This window comes from Capricornis sumatraensis, chromosome 2 (genome assembly GCF_032405125.1).
Source record: "Capricornis sumatraensis isolate serow.1 chromosome 2, serow.2, whole genome shotgun sequence".
NCBI classification, from domain to species: Eukaryota; Metazoa; Chordata; class Mammalia; order Artiodactyla; family Bovidae; genus Capricornis; species Capricornis sumatraensis.
Window position 1 is genome coordinate 182,551,717 of NC_091070.1, and position 18,548 is coordinate 182,570,264.

Genomic DNA, 18,548 nt, shown 5'->3' on the forward strand with positions numbered 1-18,548 from the left:
AGTGAAACTCCACCATAATGATAATTTGAATATAATGTGATTGGCGGTTGGCATTCATCTCCATGGCAGCATCAACCACGTCATTTCACTAACATCTCAATACTGCAGCCCCACATTTTAAATGACTGAATTTTTAAAATCCCATGTATAGCATTATCCTGTGGTTTTACTGTATTCTATTACCATCAATAATAATGTTAATAATAACAATAATTTGGGGGTTTATACAGCACCTCGGCTCATAAGAGTTTAAAGAACTGTCATACATCTTGATATATACCTACTACAGTGGTCAGGTACTTTCTGAACCTGTTACAGATAGGAAAATTGAGAGAGATCTCACCCAGCTAAGAGTAAGTAGTAAAAGCATATAAATTTTGGTAACAGTTTCTTCTTTTTTAATGTGATAAAAGGTTTCTTGTGCAACAGTTGCTATAAGACACTAAATTGTGCTGGTGGTCTAACAGCTTCCAACATTATTTTACCCAGCTTTGACTTCTAAAAATACTTTTCAACCTAATAAATTGAATATTTCTAGTTCAACAATAAGACGACACAGGTAGGGTCCCCTTCAGGACTCATTGGATTCTTACTCAGGAGGCCTAAATCACTAACACCTTCTTGAATTATATAGGTCTTTTACACTTGGGAAAGAAAGATAATAATCGCTTATCATGGATGAAGTACCCTACAGACCGCCTGCCTGACACTTTCATCTTACACCAGATTTAGAAGGACCCCACAGGGATGTGGTGTCACAGTCTGGTTACTGCAAATTGGTATCACTATAATTAAGCATCACAGTTTTTAAACACATATGCGTATACCCGTATCTTCACAAATGTGAAAGAAATCTGTTCCAATGAGGAAAGGAGAATGAACGTTCATTTTGAAGCCAGCAACTTAGAAATTTAAGGTTTTGTGTGTATGTGTTTTTTTAGATTGTCCCCAACTGTTCTTTCCAAATAAACAGACCCTCTCAAATGGAAATCCCACGGCAAAAATGTTCTAGAATTCTTCCCCACCCCCTAACCTCCCGTAACATGAAACTAAACTGAAGCATAATTAAATCTATAATTCAGCCCCTCAGGCTTGGAAACCTCCTGCATTTAAAACTTCAGCCGGAGACCAAGACAGGGGGCCTAGAGAGTACATTGCAGCAAATGCTCCATAAATAACCAGCCACACAATAGCAAGAAAAATTAACTGTTAACAAGCGCCTAAGGCTTCTACAGGGCTAAGTGAAAACAGAGGGTCATCTAGCCACCGTCCCTACACTGTAAAATACGTTCAGGGCTGATCTCGGGCAACATCTCTCTATTTTTTGTATTACTCTGGGAATAAAATCGCATTTATATGTACATTTTAAGTACAGACATGGAGCAAGGCTACGTATGACAAAGAAGTAAAAGATGCGGGTGAAGAAAAGGAAGCCGAACACTGAGGGACGGAGCGGGCAAAGAGAGAGACAGCGAGTTGCTTGCTACCTAACTGCAGGTCACAAACGAGGGAGCGTAGCCAAGTCTCCTCAAAGCCTCCGCAATCCTCTCACTGCAGCAGGACAGTCCTCGGCCTTCTTTTAATTACCATGGAAACTGCACCTCCCCGCCACCGGAAACAAGATACGGAGCACCTCCCTAAATAGTCCGGCTAGAAATCTGCGGATACTTAGTCCAGAGTGAACAGAGATGGCTCTGTCTCTCTTTCCTGGGGGCCTTCTTGTCAGAATCCTGAGAGAGGGCCGTGCGTTGCCCTGGCAGGGGCTGAGTGCTGTCTATGTGTTGACTTTCCTCCCCTCTTACTGGAATACATTGGGATCCCTTGTCGCTGGAGGAATGTTTCCGGCGGGCTGCTTTGAGTGTAGCACAGCGTCGAGTGCCCATTTGCCCGCGGTTTTCAGGCTTCGGTGTTTCTCTTGGAAGGTTCTCTGTTTACGGGAGGAGTTGCTTAGTGATTTTATCCCGCGACGGAGGTGCGTTCCTGAAAGTCAAAATGCCGTAAGTATCTGTTCCTTCTGGTGTTGCTGTGTTTCGGTACCTCTGTGAGCAAGACGAGTAGATATTTTGTGGCCCAGTAACCTTTTCCGTTGTCTTTTTCAGAGAGTAAATTTTTCTCTTTCTCCGACTGGTGCTTGGTGCCCCAACCCAACTCTGCTTCTCTTCCTTTCAGTTTTACTTATCTGGTAGTATTTCGTCACTTTAATTCTGATTCTCCAAGGCTTTTGACAGATTTTATAGGCTATGGGCTATATTTAGTGATGTATTGCTTGAAATAATTTCAAATATGTTTAACATACCGAGAACAGGACAGCGTACATTGCAAAACGCCATATAATTTGATAAAGCCCCTTAATGTCTGGATTAGTGTGGTTAAGTTCCTATAAACTTGCAGAGCTCATGAACCGGGTCCCAAGAGAACTAAATTCCATTTTTCAAAAGAGGACCCGTAGCCAAGTTCTGAAAAGAGCTGACCAACGTTGAGCGAATCAGTTAACCTCAGGCTTTAGTTTTCTTGCTTATCATTGCCCTGTACAGACTTTTGTTGTTGTTGTTCAAAGCTCAATAAAGAACTTTTTCTTTGGTGTAGGAGTGGAGATAATATATCAGTTAAGTTCAGTTGCTCAGTCGTTTCCGACTCTTTGCGACCCTGGGGACTGCAGCACGCCAGGCTTCCCTGTCCATCACCAACTCCCTGAGTTTACCCAAATTCATGTTCATTCAGTCGGTGATGCCATCCAACCATCTCATCCTCTGTCGTCTGCTTCTCTCCCGCCTTATGAGTCAGCTCTTTGCATCAGGTGGCCGAAATATTGGAGTGTCAGCCTCAACATCACTCCTTCGAATGAACACCCAGGACTGGTCTCCTTTAGGATGGACTGGTTGGATCTCCTTGCAGTCCAAGGGACTCTCAAGAGTCTTCTCCAACACCACAGTTAAAAAGCATCAATTCTTCAGCGCTCAGCTTTCTTTATAGTCCAACTCTCACATCCATACATGACTACTGGAAAAACCATAGCTTTCACTAGATGGACCTTTGTTGGCAAAGTAATGTCTCTGCTTTTTAATATGCTGTCTAAGTTGGTCATAACTTTTCTTCCAAGAAGTAAGTGGCTGCAGTCACCATATACAGTGATTTTGGATCCCCAAAAATAAAGTCTGTCACTGTTTCCACTGTTTTACCATCTATTTGCCAAAAAGTGATGGGACTGGATGTCATGATCTTAATTTTCTGAATGTTGAGCTTTATGCCAACTTTTTCACTCTCTTTCACTTTCATCAGGAGGCTTTTTAGTTCTTCTCCACTTTCTGCCATAAGGGTGGTGTCATCTGCATATCTGAGATTATTGACATTTCTCCCGGCAATCTTGATTGCAGCTTGTGCTTCATCCAGCCCAGCGTTTCTCATGATGTACTCTCCATATAAGTTAAATAAATAGGATGACAATATACAGCCTTGATGTACTCCTTTCCTGATTTGGAACCAGTCTGTTGTTCTATGTCCAGTTCTGACTTGTTTCCTGTCCTGCATACAGATTTCTCAAGAGGCAGGTCAGGTGGTCTGGTATTCCCATCTCTTTCAGAATTTTCCACAGTTTATTGTGAGCCACACAGTCAAAGGCTTTGGCATAGTCAATAAAGCAGAAATAGATGTTTTTTTGGAACTCTCTTGCTTTTTCAGCATGATCCAGCAGATGTTGGCAGTTTGATCTCTGGTTCCTCTGCCTTTTCTAAATCCAGTTTGAACATCTGGAAGTTCATGGTTCATGTATTATTGAAGCCTGGCTTGGAGAATTTTGAGCATTACTTTACTAGCATGTGAGATGAGTGCAATTGTGTGGTAGTTTGAACATTCTTTGAGATTGGAATGAACACTGACCTTTTCCAGTCCTGTGGCCCCTGCTGAGTTCCACATTTGCTGGCATATTGAGTGCAGCACTTTCACAGCATCATCTTTTAGGATTTGAAATAGCTCAACTGGAATTCCATCACCTCCACTTGCTTTGTTCGTAGTGATGCTTTCTCAGACTTGACTTCACATTCCAGGATGTCTGGCTCTAGGTGAGTGATCACACCATCCTGATCATCTGGATTATGAAGACCTTTTCTGTACAGTTCTTCTCTGTATTCTTGGCACCTGTTTTTAATATCTTCTGCTTCTGTTCGGTCCATTACCATTTCTGTCCTTTATTGTGCCCCTCTTTACATGAAATGTTCCCTTGGTATCTCTAATTGTTTTGAAGAGATCTCTAGTCTTTCTGATTCTGTTGTTTTCCTCTATTTCTTTGCATTGATCGCTGAGGAAGGCTTTCTTCTCTCTTCTTGCTATTCTTTGGAACTCTGCATTCAAATGGATATAGCTTTCCTTTTCTCCTTTGTTTTTTGCTTCTCTTCTTTTCACAGCTTTTTGTAAGGCATCCTCAGAGAGCCATTTTGCTTTTTTGCATTTTTTTTTCTTGGGGATGGTGTTGATTGCTGTCTCCTGTACAGTGTCACAAACCTCCGTCCATAGTTGTTCAGGCACTATGTCCATCAGATCTAGTCCCTTAAATCTATTTCCCACTTTCACTGTATAATCGTAAGGGGTTTGATTTAGGTCATACCTGAATGGTCTAGTGGTTTTTCCTACTTTCTTCAATTTAAGTCTGAATTTGGCAATAAGGAGTTCATGATCTGAGCCACACTCAGTTCCCGGTCTTGTTTTTGCTGACTGTATAGAGCTTCTCCTTCTTTGGGTGCAAAGAGTATAATCAGCCTGATTTCGGTATTGACCATCTGATGATGTCCATGTGTAGAGTCTTCTCTTGTGTTGTTGGAAGAGGGTGTGTGCTATGATCAGTGCGGAGATAATATGTTCAGATGAAGTTCTCTGGCTGCCTCTTATCCCCAGGCTGAATTAGGTACCTTCCTCCTGTGCACTTCTAGAGTAACTTATCTCCATTATCTTCAGTTCAGTTCCGTCGCAGAGTCGTGTCCAACTCTTTCCTATAGCTCGCCAGGCTTCCCTGTCCATCACCAACTCCCAGAGCTTGCTCAGATTCATGTCCATCATGTTGGTGATGCCATCCAACCATCTCATCCTCTGTTCTCCTCTTCTCCTCCTGCCTTCAGTCTTTTGCAGCATCAGGGTCCTTTCCAGTGAGTCTGTTCTCGGGTCAGGTGACCCAAGACTTGGAGCTTCAGCTTCAGCATCAGTCCTTCCAATCAATATTCAGGACTGATCTCCTTTAGGATGAACTGGTTGGATCTCCTTGCAGTCCAAGGGACTCTCAAGAGTCTTCTCCAACACCACAGTTCAAAAGCATCACCTCTTCAGCACTCAGCTTTCTTTATAGTCCGACTCTCACATCCATATATGACAACTGGAAAAAGCATTGCTTTGACTAGATGGACCTTTGTAGGTAAAGAAATGTCTCTGCTTTTTAATATGCGGTCTGGGTTTGTCAGGGCTTCCCTCATAGCTCAGTTGGTAAAGAGTCCTCCTGGGATGCAGAAAACCCCTTTTCTGTTCCTGGGTCGGGAAGATCTGCTGGAGAAGCAATAAGCCTTTCACTCTACTACTCTTGGGCTTCCCTTTTGGCTCAGCTGGTAAAGAATCCACCTGCAATGCCCAAGACCTGGGTTCAGTCCCTGGGTTGGGAAGATCCCCTGGAAAAGGGAAAGGCTACCCACTCCAGTATTCTGGCCTGGAGAATCCCATGGACTATGCAGTCCATGGAGTTGCAGTCAGAGATGACTGAGTGACTTTCATTTCGCTTCACTTCCCTTCACGTTTGTCATAGCTTTTCTTCCAAGGAGCAAGCATCTTTTAATTTCATGGCTGCAGTCATCATCTGCAGTGATTTTGGAGCCCAAGAAGATAAAATCTGTCACTGTTTCCATTGTTTCCCCATGTATTTGCCAAATGCAAAGTAACACAAGTAGGAGGAGGAACATCTGAAGAAAATAGAATTGATGTGAAAGTGGAAAGATTTACAGAAATAATCTACATTTGTTGAATATGTAGTTATGATTTGGATACTGTGATTAACTGTCGACCTACATTTTTTGATTGAATCCTAAAAAAGACCTTGGGCAGTAGGTGCTGCTGTTATCTCTACTTTCTAGATAAGAGAGCGTAGCACCTAATAAGGTATCCTACACACAGGTAGCAATAAATACATTTCACTTACACCTTTAGAAGTTATGGATTATCAAAGAGGTTTTCCTTTCCCCAGAATGAAGCAAAAAGACTTGTCACCATGCTGTTGCACTAGAAAAAGAACCCAGTTAGCACTTATACAAAACTATGAGGGTAACATTGCAAATTCCCTGTCAAATAGGAAATCAGTGGAAACTGGTTTGTGTTTACATAATAAGTAGTGATACTTCCTGAGATATGCTCCTGTTCTGCTGTAGATAGTAGGGAACCCCTAAAAACTGTTAAATGTGGACCTTTTGGACACCTGTTTTCTTAACATATTAACTGATACATGTTATCTTAGGAGAGTGTGCAGTAATTATATTCTGACAATAAATACATGACCTTAAAGTTGTGTAGCAGCTTATATATGTATATGTATAAAGTTGATATATAGCAGCTTCACTGAGTTAATTTTGGCAAAGTGATTCAAGATGAAATTAATGGTTATATAATGCAAAAGTACTTCAGTAGAGGATCTCCATAATTGTTAGGAAACTTAGTTTTCAACATGGTTTAAGTGCAGGGTCACAAATAATGGTGCAGAAAGTTATCTTGGCAAGTTATATGTGAAAGGGATCTGGTTTTTAAGTGATGTTGAGATGATAACTTTTTAATATGAACTTGGCATTTTGAGCATGGGACTGTGTGATCTATCTCCTTTCTAATTTATTTGAACCTTGACATAGAAAAAAATATAACAAGTAATTTTGGAATATGCATGGCCTAAATTAATGTAAAATAAGTATAACAGTTATGTCCCATAACAATAGACTGGATGGGTGAATCTTAAAAACTTATCGGATGAAAGAGCCAATTTGTAGAAAATTACATGAAGCAGATTACCTTTATAAAGCATGAAAGTGAAAGTCACTCAGTTGAGTCCGACTCTTTACGACCCCATAGACTATACAGTCCATGGAATTCTCCAGGCCAGAATACTAGAGTGGGTAGCCTGTCGCTTCTCCAGGGGATCTTCCCAACCCAGGGATCGAACCCAGGTCTCCCGCATTGCAGTCGGATTCTCTACCAGCTGAGCCACAAGGGAAAGTCCTTATAAAGCTTAAGAACAAGCAAAAAACTATAGTTGAGGATTCTGTATGTTTATGATAAGTTTATTTAGGGAAGAAAAACAGAGGAATGATAAATACAAAATTTAGTTTAATGGTAGCCTTTCTGGGGAAAGCAGACGGATTAGAGAAAGCACATATAGGTGTACCCATCCATATTGGTAATGGTCTAGTTCTTAAGTTGTGTGGTGAGTTTATGGTTGTTTATTTTCACATTATGCTTCATAAATTAATTATGCTATATGTATTCTTTAGTGTCAAATACTACTCAAAATATTTCTTAAAGATTTAGAAATTAATTATCTTGAACTACAGTCTCAATTACTGTAGTTTTCTCTGCCTTCTCTTTGGTCATATAAAGTAGATGCTATCTTAGAATTGGGAAAACAAATGCATTGGATAAATGCTGTTCCTCATTCCATTAGGCTAATCATCATCCCTTTCAACTTTGCTTCTCTCCTGTGTACATTATAAAATTAGTGGCATCATTATTTCTCCGTCTAGGTTGAAACCTTAATTTTTTTTTTATTTTTGGATTTGAAGACTTTGAAGTAAGAGAAACCAGGGTTTGAATCTTGGTTCTGCTACTTTACCAACTGTGACACTGTTACTCATTGATATCATGGATTAGTATAGTTATTCAGTAAATATTAATTGAATGATTAAGTTGCTGCTTTAAAGAGATTTCATCTTGTGTAGACAAATTTCAAACCATGTTTATATTTGCATAATTCAGTTCAGTTGCTCAGTTGTGTCCGACCCCATGAACCGCAGTACACCAGGCCTCCCTGTCCATCACCAACTCCCAGAATCCACCCAAACCCATGTCCGTTGTGTCGGTGATGCCATCCAACCATCTCACCCTCTGTCGTCCCCTTCTCCTTCTGCCCTTAATCTTTCCCAGCATCAGGGGCTTTTCAAATGAGTCACCTCTCCGCATTAGGTAGCCAAAGTATTGGAGTTTCAGCTTCAACATCAGTCCCTCCAATGAACACCCAGGACTACAGCTGGTCAGCAGGTACATGAAAAGGTGTTCAGCATCACTATTCAAAATGCAAAGCAAAACCACAATGAGATATCACCTCATACCTTAAGATAAGAATGGCTCTTATCAGAAAGATAAGAATGGCTCTTATCAGAAAGATAAGAGATAACAAGTGCTGGTGAGAATGTGGAGAAAGGGGAATCTGGGCACTGCTAGTGGGAATCTAAATTGGTGCAGCCACTATGGAAAGCAGTAAGGAGTTTCCTCAAAATATAGAACTCCTCTGTGATCCAGCAACTCCATTTCTGAGTGTTTATCTGAAGGAAATCAAAACACTAACCCAGGAAGATACATGTACCCTCATGTTCATTACAGCATTATTTACAATAGCCAAGTATCCACCAGTGGTTGAATGGATAAAGAAAATCTGGTTTGTGTATATATGTGTGTGTGTATTATATGTGTGTGTATGTATATATATATATTATTCAACCATAACAAAAAAGAAAATCCTGCCACTTGCAATGTGGATGGCATCTTGAGGCCTTATGCTAAACAAAATATCAAAAAGATAAAGGTTAACACCATATAATCTCACTTATATTCGGAATCTTTAAAAAGAACAAACTCATGGAAAATGAGGTAAGACTTGTGTTTACTAGAGAATGGGGGATGGGGAGGGAAGAATTGAAGGAAGGTAGTCAAAAGGTACAGACTTCTAGTTATGAAATACATTAAGTACTGGGAATGTAATGTACAGTATGGTTACTGTAGTTAATACTATATTGTATGTTTGAAAGTTGTTAAGAGAGTAGTCAAGTGGGCATTAGAATGTGAAGTTGATTGGGCCTTAGGAAACATCGCTACAAACAAAGCTAGTGGAGATAATGGAATTTCAGTTGAGCTGTTTCAAATCCTAAAAGATGATGCTGTTAAAGTGTTGCACTCAGTATGCCAGCAAGTTTGGAAAACTCACTAGTGGTCACAGGATTGGAAAAGACCAGTTTTCATTCCAATCCCAAAGAAAGGCAATATCAAAGAAAGTTCAAACTACCACACAGTTGCAGTTATCTCACATGCTAGCAAAGTAATGCTCGAAATTCTCCAAGCCAGGCTTCAATAGCATGTGAATCGAGAACTTCCAGATGTTCAAGCTGAATTTAGAAACGGCAGAGGAGCCAGAGATAAAATTGCTAGCATCCCTTGGATCATCGAAAAAGCAGGAGAGTTCCAGAAAAACATCTACTTTTGCTTTATTGACTATGCCAAAGCCTTTGACTGTGTGGATCACAGCAGACTGTGGAAAATTCTTCAAGAGATGGGAATACCAGACCACCTTACCTGCCTCCTGAGAAATCTATATGCAGGTCAAGAAGCAACAGTTAGATATGAAACAACAGACTGGTTCCAGATTGGGAAAGGAGTATTGTCAAAGCTGCATATTATCACCCTGCTTATTTAACTTATATGCAGAGTACATCATGCAAAATGCCAGGCTGGATGAACCACAAGCTGGAATCAAGATTGCTGGGGGAACTATCAATAACCTCAGATATACAGATGACACTATCCTTATGGCAGAAAGTGAAGAACTAAAGAGCCTCTTGATGAAACTGAAAGAGGAGAGTGAAAAAGTTAAGCCTTTGACTTTGTGGATCACAGTAAACTCTGGAAAATTCTGAAAGAGATGGGAATACCAGACCACCTGACCTGCCTCTTGAGAAATCTGTATGCAGGTCAGGAAGCAACAGTTAGAACTGGACATGGAACAGCAGCCTGGTTCCAGATGGGAAAAGGAGAACGTCAAGGCTGTATCTTGTCACCCTGCTTGTTTAACTTATATGCAGAGTCCATCATGAGAAACGCTGGACTGGATGAAGCACAAGCTAGAATCAAGATTGCTGGGAGAAATATCAATAACCTCAGATATGCAGATGACACCACCCTTCTGGCAGAAAGTGAAGAAGAACTAAAAAGCCTCTTGATGAAAGTGAAAGAGGAGAGTGAAAAAGTTGGCTTAAAGCTCACCATTCAGAAAACTAAGATCATGGCATCCAGTCCCATCACTTTTTGGCAAATAGATGGGGAAACAGTGACAGACTTTATGTTTTTGGGCTCCAAAATCACTGCAGATGGTGACTGCAGCCAAGAAATTAAAAGATACTTACTCCTTGGAAAAAAAGTTAAGAACAACCTAGACAGCATATTTAAAAGCAGAGACATTACTTTGCCAACAAAGGTCTGTCTAGTCAAAGCTATGGTTTTTCCTGTGGTCATGTATGGATGTGAGAGTTGGACTGTAAGAAAGCTGAGTGCCAAAGAATTGATGCTTTTGAAGTGTGGTGTTGGAGAAGACTCTTGAGAGTCCGTTGGACTGCAAGGAAATCCAACCAGTCCATCCTAAAGGAGATCAGTCCTGGGTATTCATTGGACGGACTGATGTTGAAGCTGAAATTCCAGTACTTTGGCCACCTGATGCAAATAGCTAACTCATTTGAAAAGACCCTGATGCTGGGAAAGATTGAAGGTGGGAGGAGAAGGGGATGACAGATGATGAGATGGTTGGATGGTATCACCGAATCAATGAGCATGAGTTTGAATAAACTCCGTGAGTTGCTGACAGATAGGGGGGCCTGGTGTGCTATAGTCCATGGGGTTGCAAAGAGTTGGACACGACTGAGCGACTGAACTGAACTGAACTGAAGCTATTGGGGTTGGTGATGGACAGGGAAACCTGGCGTTCTTCAGTCCATGGAGTCGCCAAGCTGGACACGCCTGAGCGACTTAACTGAAGAGAGTAGCCCTCAAAGTTCTCATCACAAGAAAAAAAATTATAAATGTGTGTGGTGATGGATTTTAACTAGACTTACTATGATGATCATTTCACAGTACATACATACATTGAATCATTTTGTTGTATATCTGAAATTAATGTATGTCAATTGTTGAATTATTGTTCAGTTATTGAAATTAATTGTATTTCAATCAAAGAAATTTCCTGACTTTGATGATTGTATTGTGATTATGTAAGAGAATATTCTTGTTCTTAGAAAAACACTCAAATATTTTTGGATAAAGGTATACAGGGTCTCTAACATTTTTAGTAGATCATAAAAAGGATTTTGTATTGTATTTGTATTTATTTGTGTTTGTTTATATAGAGAATGTAAAGCAACTGGGACAAAATGTAGTAAGTATTAAAGTCTGGGTCAAGGATAACAAAAACTGTTATTCCTAAATTTTTTTTTTTTGAGTGCTGAGGTCTATAGCATTAGATTATATGGACTTGATTGGATTAGATGATTCCCTTCTTTCTAGTCTGCCTGCAGTGTGGGAGACCCAGGTTCGATCCCTGGGTTGGAAAGATCCCCCGGAGAAGGAAATGGCAGCCCACTCCAATATTCTGCCTGGAAAATCCCATGAACGGAGGAGCCTGGCAGGCTACAGTCCATTGCGTCACAGTCAGACATGACTAGCAACTTTCACTTTCATAGTCGTTTTACAATATTGCGTTGGTTCTTGTTGTACAACAAAGTCGATCAGCTCTGTGTATGCATATTCACCTCCCTCTTGGGCGTCCCACCCGCCCCCCCTCCGACCCACTTGGTGTCACCGTAGAGCATCAAGCTGAGCTCCCTGTGCTGAACTGCAGGTTTCTGGTACAGATGAACCTAGAATGTGTTTAACTTTAAAATATATAAAAATTAAGTTACCCCTCAAACTACTCATCAGATTGTGTTTAACTTGCTCTGTAACAAGAGAAGCCAATACAATGGGAAGCCCTCTTGCCACAACTAGAGAAAGTCAGTGAGCATCAATGAAGACCCAGTGTAGCCATAAACAAATAGATAGAAATAAACATTTAAAAATGCTAATGGTTGGGTTAAATAGTAAATTAGATGCAATTAAAAAAAGAATTGTAAACTAGAAGACTGACCTGAAGAAATTGCCCGAAAAGTAACATAGAGATCAATGATAAGAAATAGAGGTTTAGAGATATGAAAAATGGGATAGAAAATCTGTGATTTCTTCTAGAGGGAATCCCAGAAAGGTAGAATCAAGGAGAACCAGTATTTGGAGAGATTATGGCTTAGATTTTTCCAGAACTGATAAGATACAAATCCACATAAGAGACTGCCTTAGATACAAATCGACATGGTTGTGTGCTTAGTCTGTCAGTCATGTATAACTCTTTCTGACCCTTTGGACTATACCCCTCCAGGCTCCTCTGTCCATGGGATTTTTCAGGAAAGAATACTGGAGCCGGTTGCCATTTTTCTTCTCCACATTTTCCCAGCACAGGGATCAAACTCGTGACTACTGTGTCTCCTCCATTGCCAGCGGATTCTTTACCCTATGAGCTATTTGGGGAAGCCCAATTCTCTATCAATCTTTTGATAAAGAAGCTTTTGACACGTAAACAGATTGCCCAATAATTAGTTACGGTTTGGGCCAGTTTTATCGTGAAGAATAGCAAGGTTAATCATTGGTTACTTTCATGTGGTAACCATATTTTTATGTGCATAGGAGTGATAGTGAATTATTACCCATTCTGTGATAGTGAATTATTATATGACCTCTGTGAATGTTGAACACAAAAGAGCATAAACTTGAATGAAGGGAGAATGCAAAAGAGATAGGAGATTTTTATTCCTTTGCTCATTCTCATACGTAGAATGAAAAATACATCATTTTAGATTTCTTAATTTATATCTTGAGTCGCATGGGATGTGAATTTGGCCATTGCCTTTAATCAAAGGATTTCTAAGGGTCTCATAAGCATATTCCATAATCTTCTAAACACTTTTCATGTAGTTGTAGCTGGCAGTAATATCTCCATTATAGAGAGGAGTAAATGGAAGCACTGTATACCAAATGATATTTTTATATCCATCAGAAATGTCTTACTGGTTTACAGACCAGTATTACTATCAACTTTATGAAGCTTAGTGAGATTATGTGATTTGCCCAACCTTAGAGAAAGAATTTGGCATAACATCAAGGCTGCCTGAGTCTTATCTGCCTTACTAATTTTATCTCCTCCCCTCACATACACACACTTAGCCTCAGCTCTGCTACTCAAATCATATTTAATCCAATGTTTTAAAAGTCCTGTAAGGATGATGGATTACTGTTAGTCATAGTTGTGGTTACTTATGAGGGAGAAAAAAGGCTCAACAGGATGGGACAAAAGAAAGGTTTGGGGGGATAGATGACACACATCTCCCATCCAAGTTCTAACCAGGTCAGACCCTGATTAGCTTCTGAGGTCAGATGAGATTGGGCACATTCAGGGCGGTATGGCCATAGACAGATGACAAACTTCTATTCGTTCAGTGATGGTTACAAGTGTGGTTGTGTTAAAATAATCCATTAAGCAATATATTTGTTTAATGTTAAAAAAGAGAAAATCCTGTAAGGGAACCTTAAGTCATGTAGCTTCATGAATTTTTGAAGTATCATTCCTGGTTCTTAATAAAAAATCAAATGATAGTTGTTGTTTTTTTCTAGAACAACTTTAAAAAAAATATTGTAACTGCTATTAGTAATGTTGTATACTAAAACTCATGCACTTGACAACTCACGCACTTGTTCTGTTCTGATGAATTGTTAACTGTTATTCATTTGCCAAGTCATGTCTGATTCTTTGCGTCCTCATGGACTGTAGCCTACCAGGCTCCTCTGTTCATGAGATTTTCCAGGCAAGAGTACTGGAGTGAATAACTATTTCCTTCTCCATGGGCTCTTCCTGGATCAGGGATCCAATCCGTGTCTCCTGCATTGGAAGGTGGATTCTTTACTATTGAGCTATCAGAAGCCGTCTGGGGAGTTAGAGAATCCTAGTCAGGATATTACCATGTGGTAAGCTAAATAAAATAGTGGAAGATGGTCTTAAAGAGTAATATGGCTAATTCTATACAGTTACTCTCTTTGCCTGTTGATATAAAACCATGTATCTTTCTTAAATTCTCACCAGCAGTAATGCTGGTAGCAAACAGAATTTTGATCCCAGTGACTCTAAACCCAGTGCACCTAGAGCTGGACTTGCGTTCACACTTTGGGCATAGGTGCAGATGCGGGTTAAGGTGGAATGAAAAAAAACCTGTAGAATTTAAAGAGTTACCCCTAGAGGGATGTAATTAGGGAATAATAGGTGGGATGTAATTAGTATATAGTGACACTTCCCTGGAGACCCCGTGGTAAAGAATCTGCCTGCCAGTGCAGGAGACACATATTCGATCCCTGGATCGAGAATATACTCGAGAAGGAAATGTCAACCCACTCCAGTATTCTTGCCTGGGAAGTCCTATGGACAGAGGAGCCTGGGAGGCTACGGTTCATGGGCTCACAAAACAGTCAGACATGACTTAGTTAAAGTGTAGTTCCGCGGCATTTATGTACCGGTAACCCTTGAGTAATTTGGGGATTAAGGACACCAGTTACAGTCCACTTATAGCTTTACAATCAGCATTGCGTATCCCTTGTTCCACATCCTCGGATTCAACCAGCTATGGTTTGTGTAGTACTATAGTATGTATTTGTTGGAAAAGTAAAACTCAAGTATAGGTGGATCCTCACAGTTCAAACTCATGTTGTTCAAGGATCAACTGTACATTGACATTGTTGTACAGCTGTCACCATCATTCATTTCCAAAACTTTTTTTATCTTGCAGAACTGAAATTTTCTGTCTGTTGAACTCCCTATTCACCTCTCCTCCCAGCCCCTGGTGACTACCTTTCTATTTTCTATCTTTACCTATTTGACTGCTTTAAGCACCTCACTTGAATGGGATTATATGGTATTTGTCCCTTTTTGATTGGCTTATTTCACTAGCATAATGTCTTCAAGGTTCATCCGTGTTGTAGCACGTGGAATTTCTTTCCCTTTAAGGCTGAATAATATTCCCTTGTGTGGTGTGTGTGTGTGTGATTGTGTGTATACACACACATATATATATATATATACCAAATTTGTTTTACTTATTCCTCTGTCCACAGACACTTGCGCTGCTTTCACCTTTCGGCTGTTGTCAGTAATGCTGTTATGAACATGAATGTACAGATGTGTCCCTACTTTCAGTTCTTTTGGGTATATGTTCAGAATTGGGATTGCTGGATTATATATTAATTCTATGTTTAATTTTTTGAGGAACTGCCAAACTATTTCCATAGTAGCTGTACCATTTTATAGTCCTATCAGCATAAGAGTTCCAGTTCTGCATCCTGGCAAACTCCTGTTTTCTGGGGGGTTTTTTGGGGGTGGGGTGGGGTTGATGGTAGTCATCCTAATGGTTGTGAAGTGTTATCCTGTGGTTCTGATTTGCATTTCCCTAATATTATTGATGTTGAGCATCATTTCTTGTGTTTTCCAGCCACTTGTATATCTTTTTTGGAGAAATGTCTATTTGAGTTCTTGGCCTGTTTTGACATGCCCCTTTTTTAAAACCAGTGAAAGTCGCTCTGTCGTGTCTGACTTTTTGTGACTATACAGTCCATGGAATTCTCTATACTGGAGTGGGTAGCCTTTCCCTTCTCCAGGGGATCTTCCCAACCCAGGAATACAATTGGGGTCTCCTGCATTGCAGGCAGATTCTTTACCACCTGAGCTATCAGGGAAGCCCTGATAAAACCAGGTTCGATTCCTGGATTGGGAAGATCTGCTGGAGAAGGGATAGGCTACCCACTCCAGTATCTTTGTCTTCCCTTGTGGCTCAGCTGGTGAAGAATCTGCTTACAATGTGGGAGACCTGGGTTCAGTCCCTGCCTTGGGAAGATCCCCTGGAGAAGGGAAAGGCTACCCACTCCAGTATTCTGGCCTGGAGAATTCCATGGCCTGTATAGTCCATGGGGTCACAAAGAGTCAGACACGACTGAGCGACTTTCATTTTTTTTAAAACCAAGGTAGTAACCACAAGAGATACTTACTTATTACTTTATAGAACTACCAGAGATAGATCACTTTTAATTGCTAATTAATACTGGTAGCAGATGAGTAAATACTTTCAGAAAATATTTGTATATATAAACATGTAATCAAGTTTTGCCTGTCCTTTGTGCATTTCATCCATGTCTTTCTCTCTGTTTCTGTTAACACAGTCCTAATCCATTTAACATCATCTCATGTTTGTGCTACTGTTGGTTGTTTTTTCAAAAAGTTAAAAGCATTTAGTGGGTGCTTAATTTGATAATTTATATCTTGACACTGGGCCCAGTTCTAACAGAATGGTAAAAATAGATGGTCATAAATTCCTCTAGTAGTTTGCTCTTCTTTACCTCTTCTTTAGCACCTCCCCCTCAGTTCAACAAGGATTTATTGGGATGTGAAATCTGAGTTTCCCTGAGATTGTCTGATGGTGGATAAATCACACCAAGTCTTCCCTATTGGATGAACCAAGTAATCTCTTAGGTCCCTCCTAGTCTTATCTGGTAAATGTCTTTCTGATTTTTGTAAATACTACCAGCTTTTGGACATTAGATGCCTGAATTATCTGAAAACCACGTTACCCACAATAAACCATGTTTTTTGATTCTCACTGAAGAGAGGGGAAGATAACAGTCTAACTCAGATCACTTTCTTATTTACTATCATTTATCTCCTTGGGCTTCTTAGATCAATCTCAGACCTAACTAGAAACCTTTTAAATGCAACCATTTAGTTTTCTAAGAATTAGCCATCACTCATAAAGCAATATAGTATTTTGAGCAGTTAATGTCAGGGTGGGGTTTGTTTACTTCTGAAAAGTGATATTGCATCTTAACAGCATGTAAAAACAAAGGCTAAAACTGTACTGTGTACTTTTAGTTTTTGACTTCTACTTTTGAAGTTTTGTGCGCTTCCCTTGTGGCTCAGCTGGTAAAGAATCTGCCTGCAGTGCCAGGGACCTGGGTTCAATCCCTGGGTTGGGAGGATCCCCTAGAAAAGGGAAAGGCTACCCACTCCAGTATTCTGGCCTGGAGAATTCCGCGGACTGTATAGTCCACAGGATCACAAAGAGTTGGACACAACTGAGCAACTTTCATTTTCACATTCACTTTGAAGTTTTATAAATACAAAACATCTCACACACCTGAATAGGGTCATATATATTCCCAAACTAAATATGTGTACTTTTAAAAATTAAGTGCCATTTTTATTTGTTCATACCTCTGTTCTCTTGCTTTATTGAGAATTCACATTAAATTGATTTCAAGTGAACTTCTAAAAGATGTGAGTAATTCTTTAAACCAATTTAGTTAATCTTAAGAAATAATGTTATGTGTTAGGCTAATGTAGATATAATAGCAAAATTAAATGAACTATTCTAAATAAACGGCGTCTTACATCAGAAAAAAAAATAAATGAACTATTCTAGATAAACTTTTATATTTAACATTTGTTGCTGAGTAGTTTTTATAAATTGTCTGTTTCTTCTATTTTTGCTCCTGTCACTTGTTCAAAATTCAGTAGTCAGTTATTTATGAATAGTCATTTTCTAGGATCTATGAATTTTGTTTTGTTTTCTGTAATACAAGCTATAATAAATTTTTTTTCTTTCTGCTCAAATTCTCTAATATTTTAAGTAATTTAGTTTCTTTCTCTCAGAGATTAAGAAGATACTTTTAATGCTACATTTGTCACGGAGAAAACTAGTTTTAATTTATATTGACCTTTTTCTCCTTTGAGCATTTAGTCTGCTTTCGATAAAATGTTGATGACTGCTCTTTAGAAGACAGCTGTACGAAATAAAGTATTATAAATATTCAGCTTTCCTTTCTAAGCTTTGTCACCAACAGCTGGGCATCCAGTTTAGCAGAACAGATTTTGCACAGAGAGAGCCTGGCATGTTCCTGAATCAGTATAGTGAAGGAGACAAAAAAGTAGTTTCTTATGGATTGGGGACTTATAAAGACATAGAGCATCTGTTCCTCAGTTAAGTCATAGTCTGGTTGCACTGAATCATGTTTAAAGCTAGAATAATGAGTAAAACTTTTTCACCTTGCTCATACCTTTATTTTAATATCTAGTGTATTATTTTTGCAAATAAAATGTTTTTGATATCTCCATATTTTAAAACACACAAAGATATTAATTTTTAGTAAGATTATTTTATTATATAACTTTAATGTTTGAATTACATATATACAACTCATATATGAAAATACATTTAAATACTTAATTATGATTTCATCTTGATATATGCTATTAAAAAAAGTTTCCTCATTGTGAAAATTGCTTTCTTCATAGGCATTCTACTTTAGTTGGTGAAAGTAACTTAAAATGGAATCTTTGTTTATACAGATTACTCTTAAATACTTGGCTACTTGAAGCATATTAA

At 39.3% G+C, this 18,548-nt stretch overlaps 2 protein-coding genes across 2 annotated transcripts in view; one reads left to right on the plus strand and one right to left on the minus strand.

Moving 5' to 3' along the window:
- Positions 1–1,574, minus strand: part of EFCAB7 (EF-hand calcium binding domain 7) — a 58,956-nt gene extending 57,382 nt beyond the window's left edge. Inside the window, exon 1 of the mRNA XM_068966610.1 lies at positions 1,488–1,574. The gene's annotated coding sequence lies outside the window, so the exon portion shown is untranslated. The remainder of the gene's footprint in view (positions 1–1,487) is intronic.
- A 322-nt stretch (positions 1,575–1,896) lies between these two features.
- The window catches only part of ITGB3BP (integrin subunit beta 3 binding protein), an 89,007-nt gene continuing 72,355 nt past the window's right edge, over positions 1,897–18,548 (plus strand). The window contains exon 1 of the mRNA XM_068964298.1: positions 1,897–1,997. Coding sequence (XP_068820399.1) covers positions 1,993–1,997 — 5 coding nt within the window. The 5' untranslated portion in view covers positions 1,897–1,992. The remainder of the gene's footprint in view (positions 1,998–18,548) is intronic.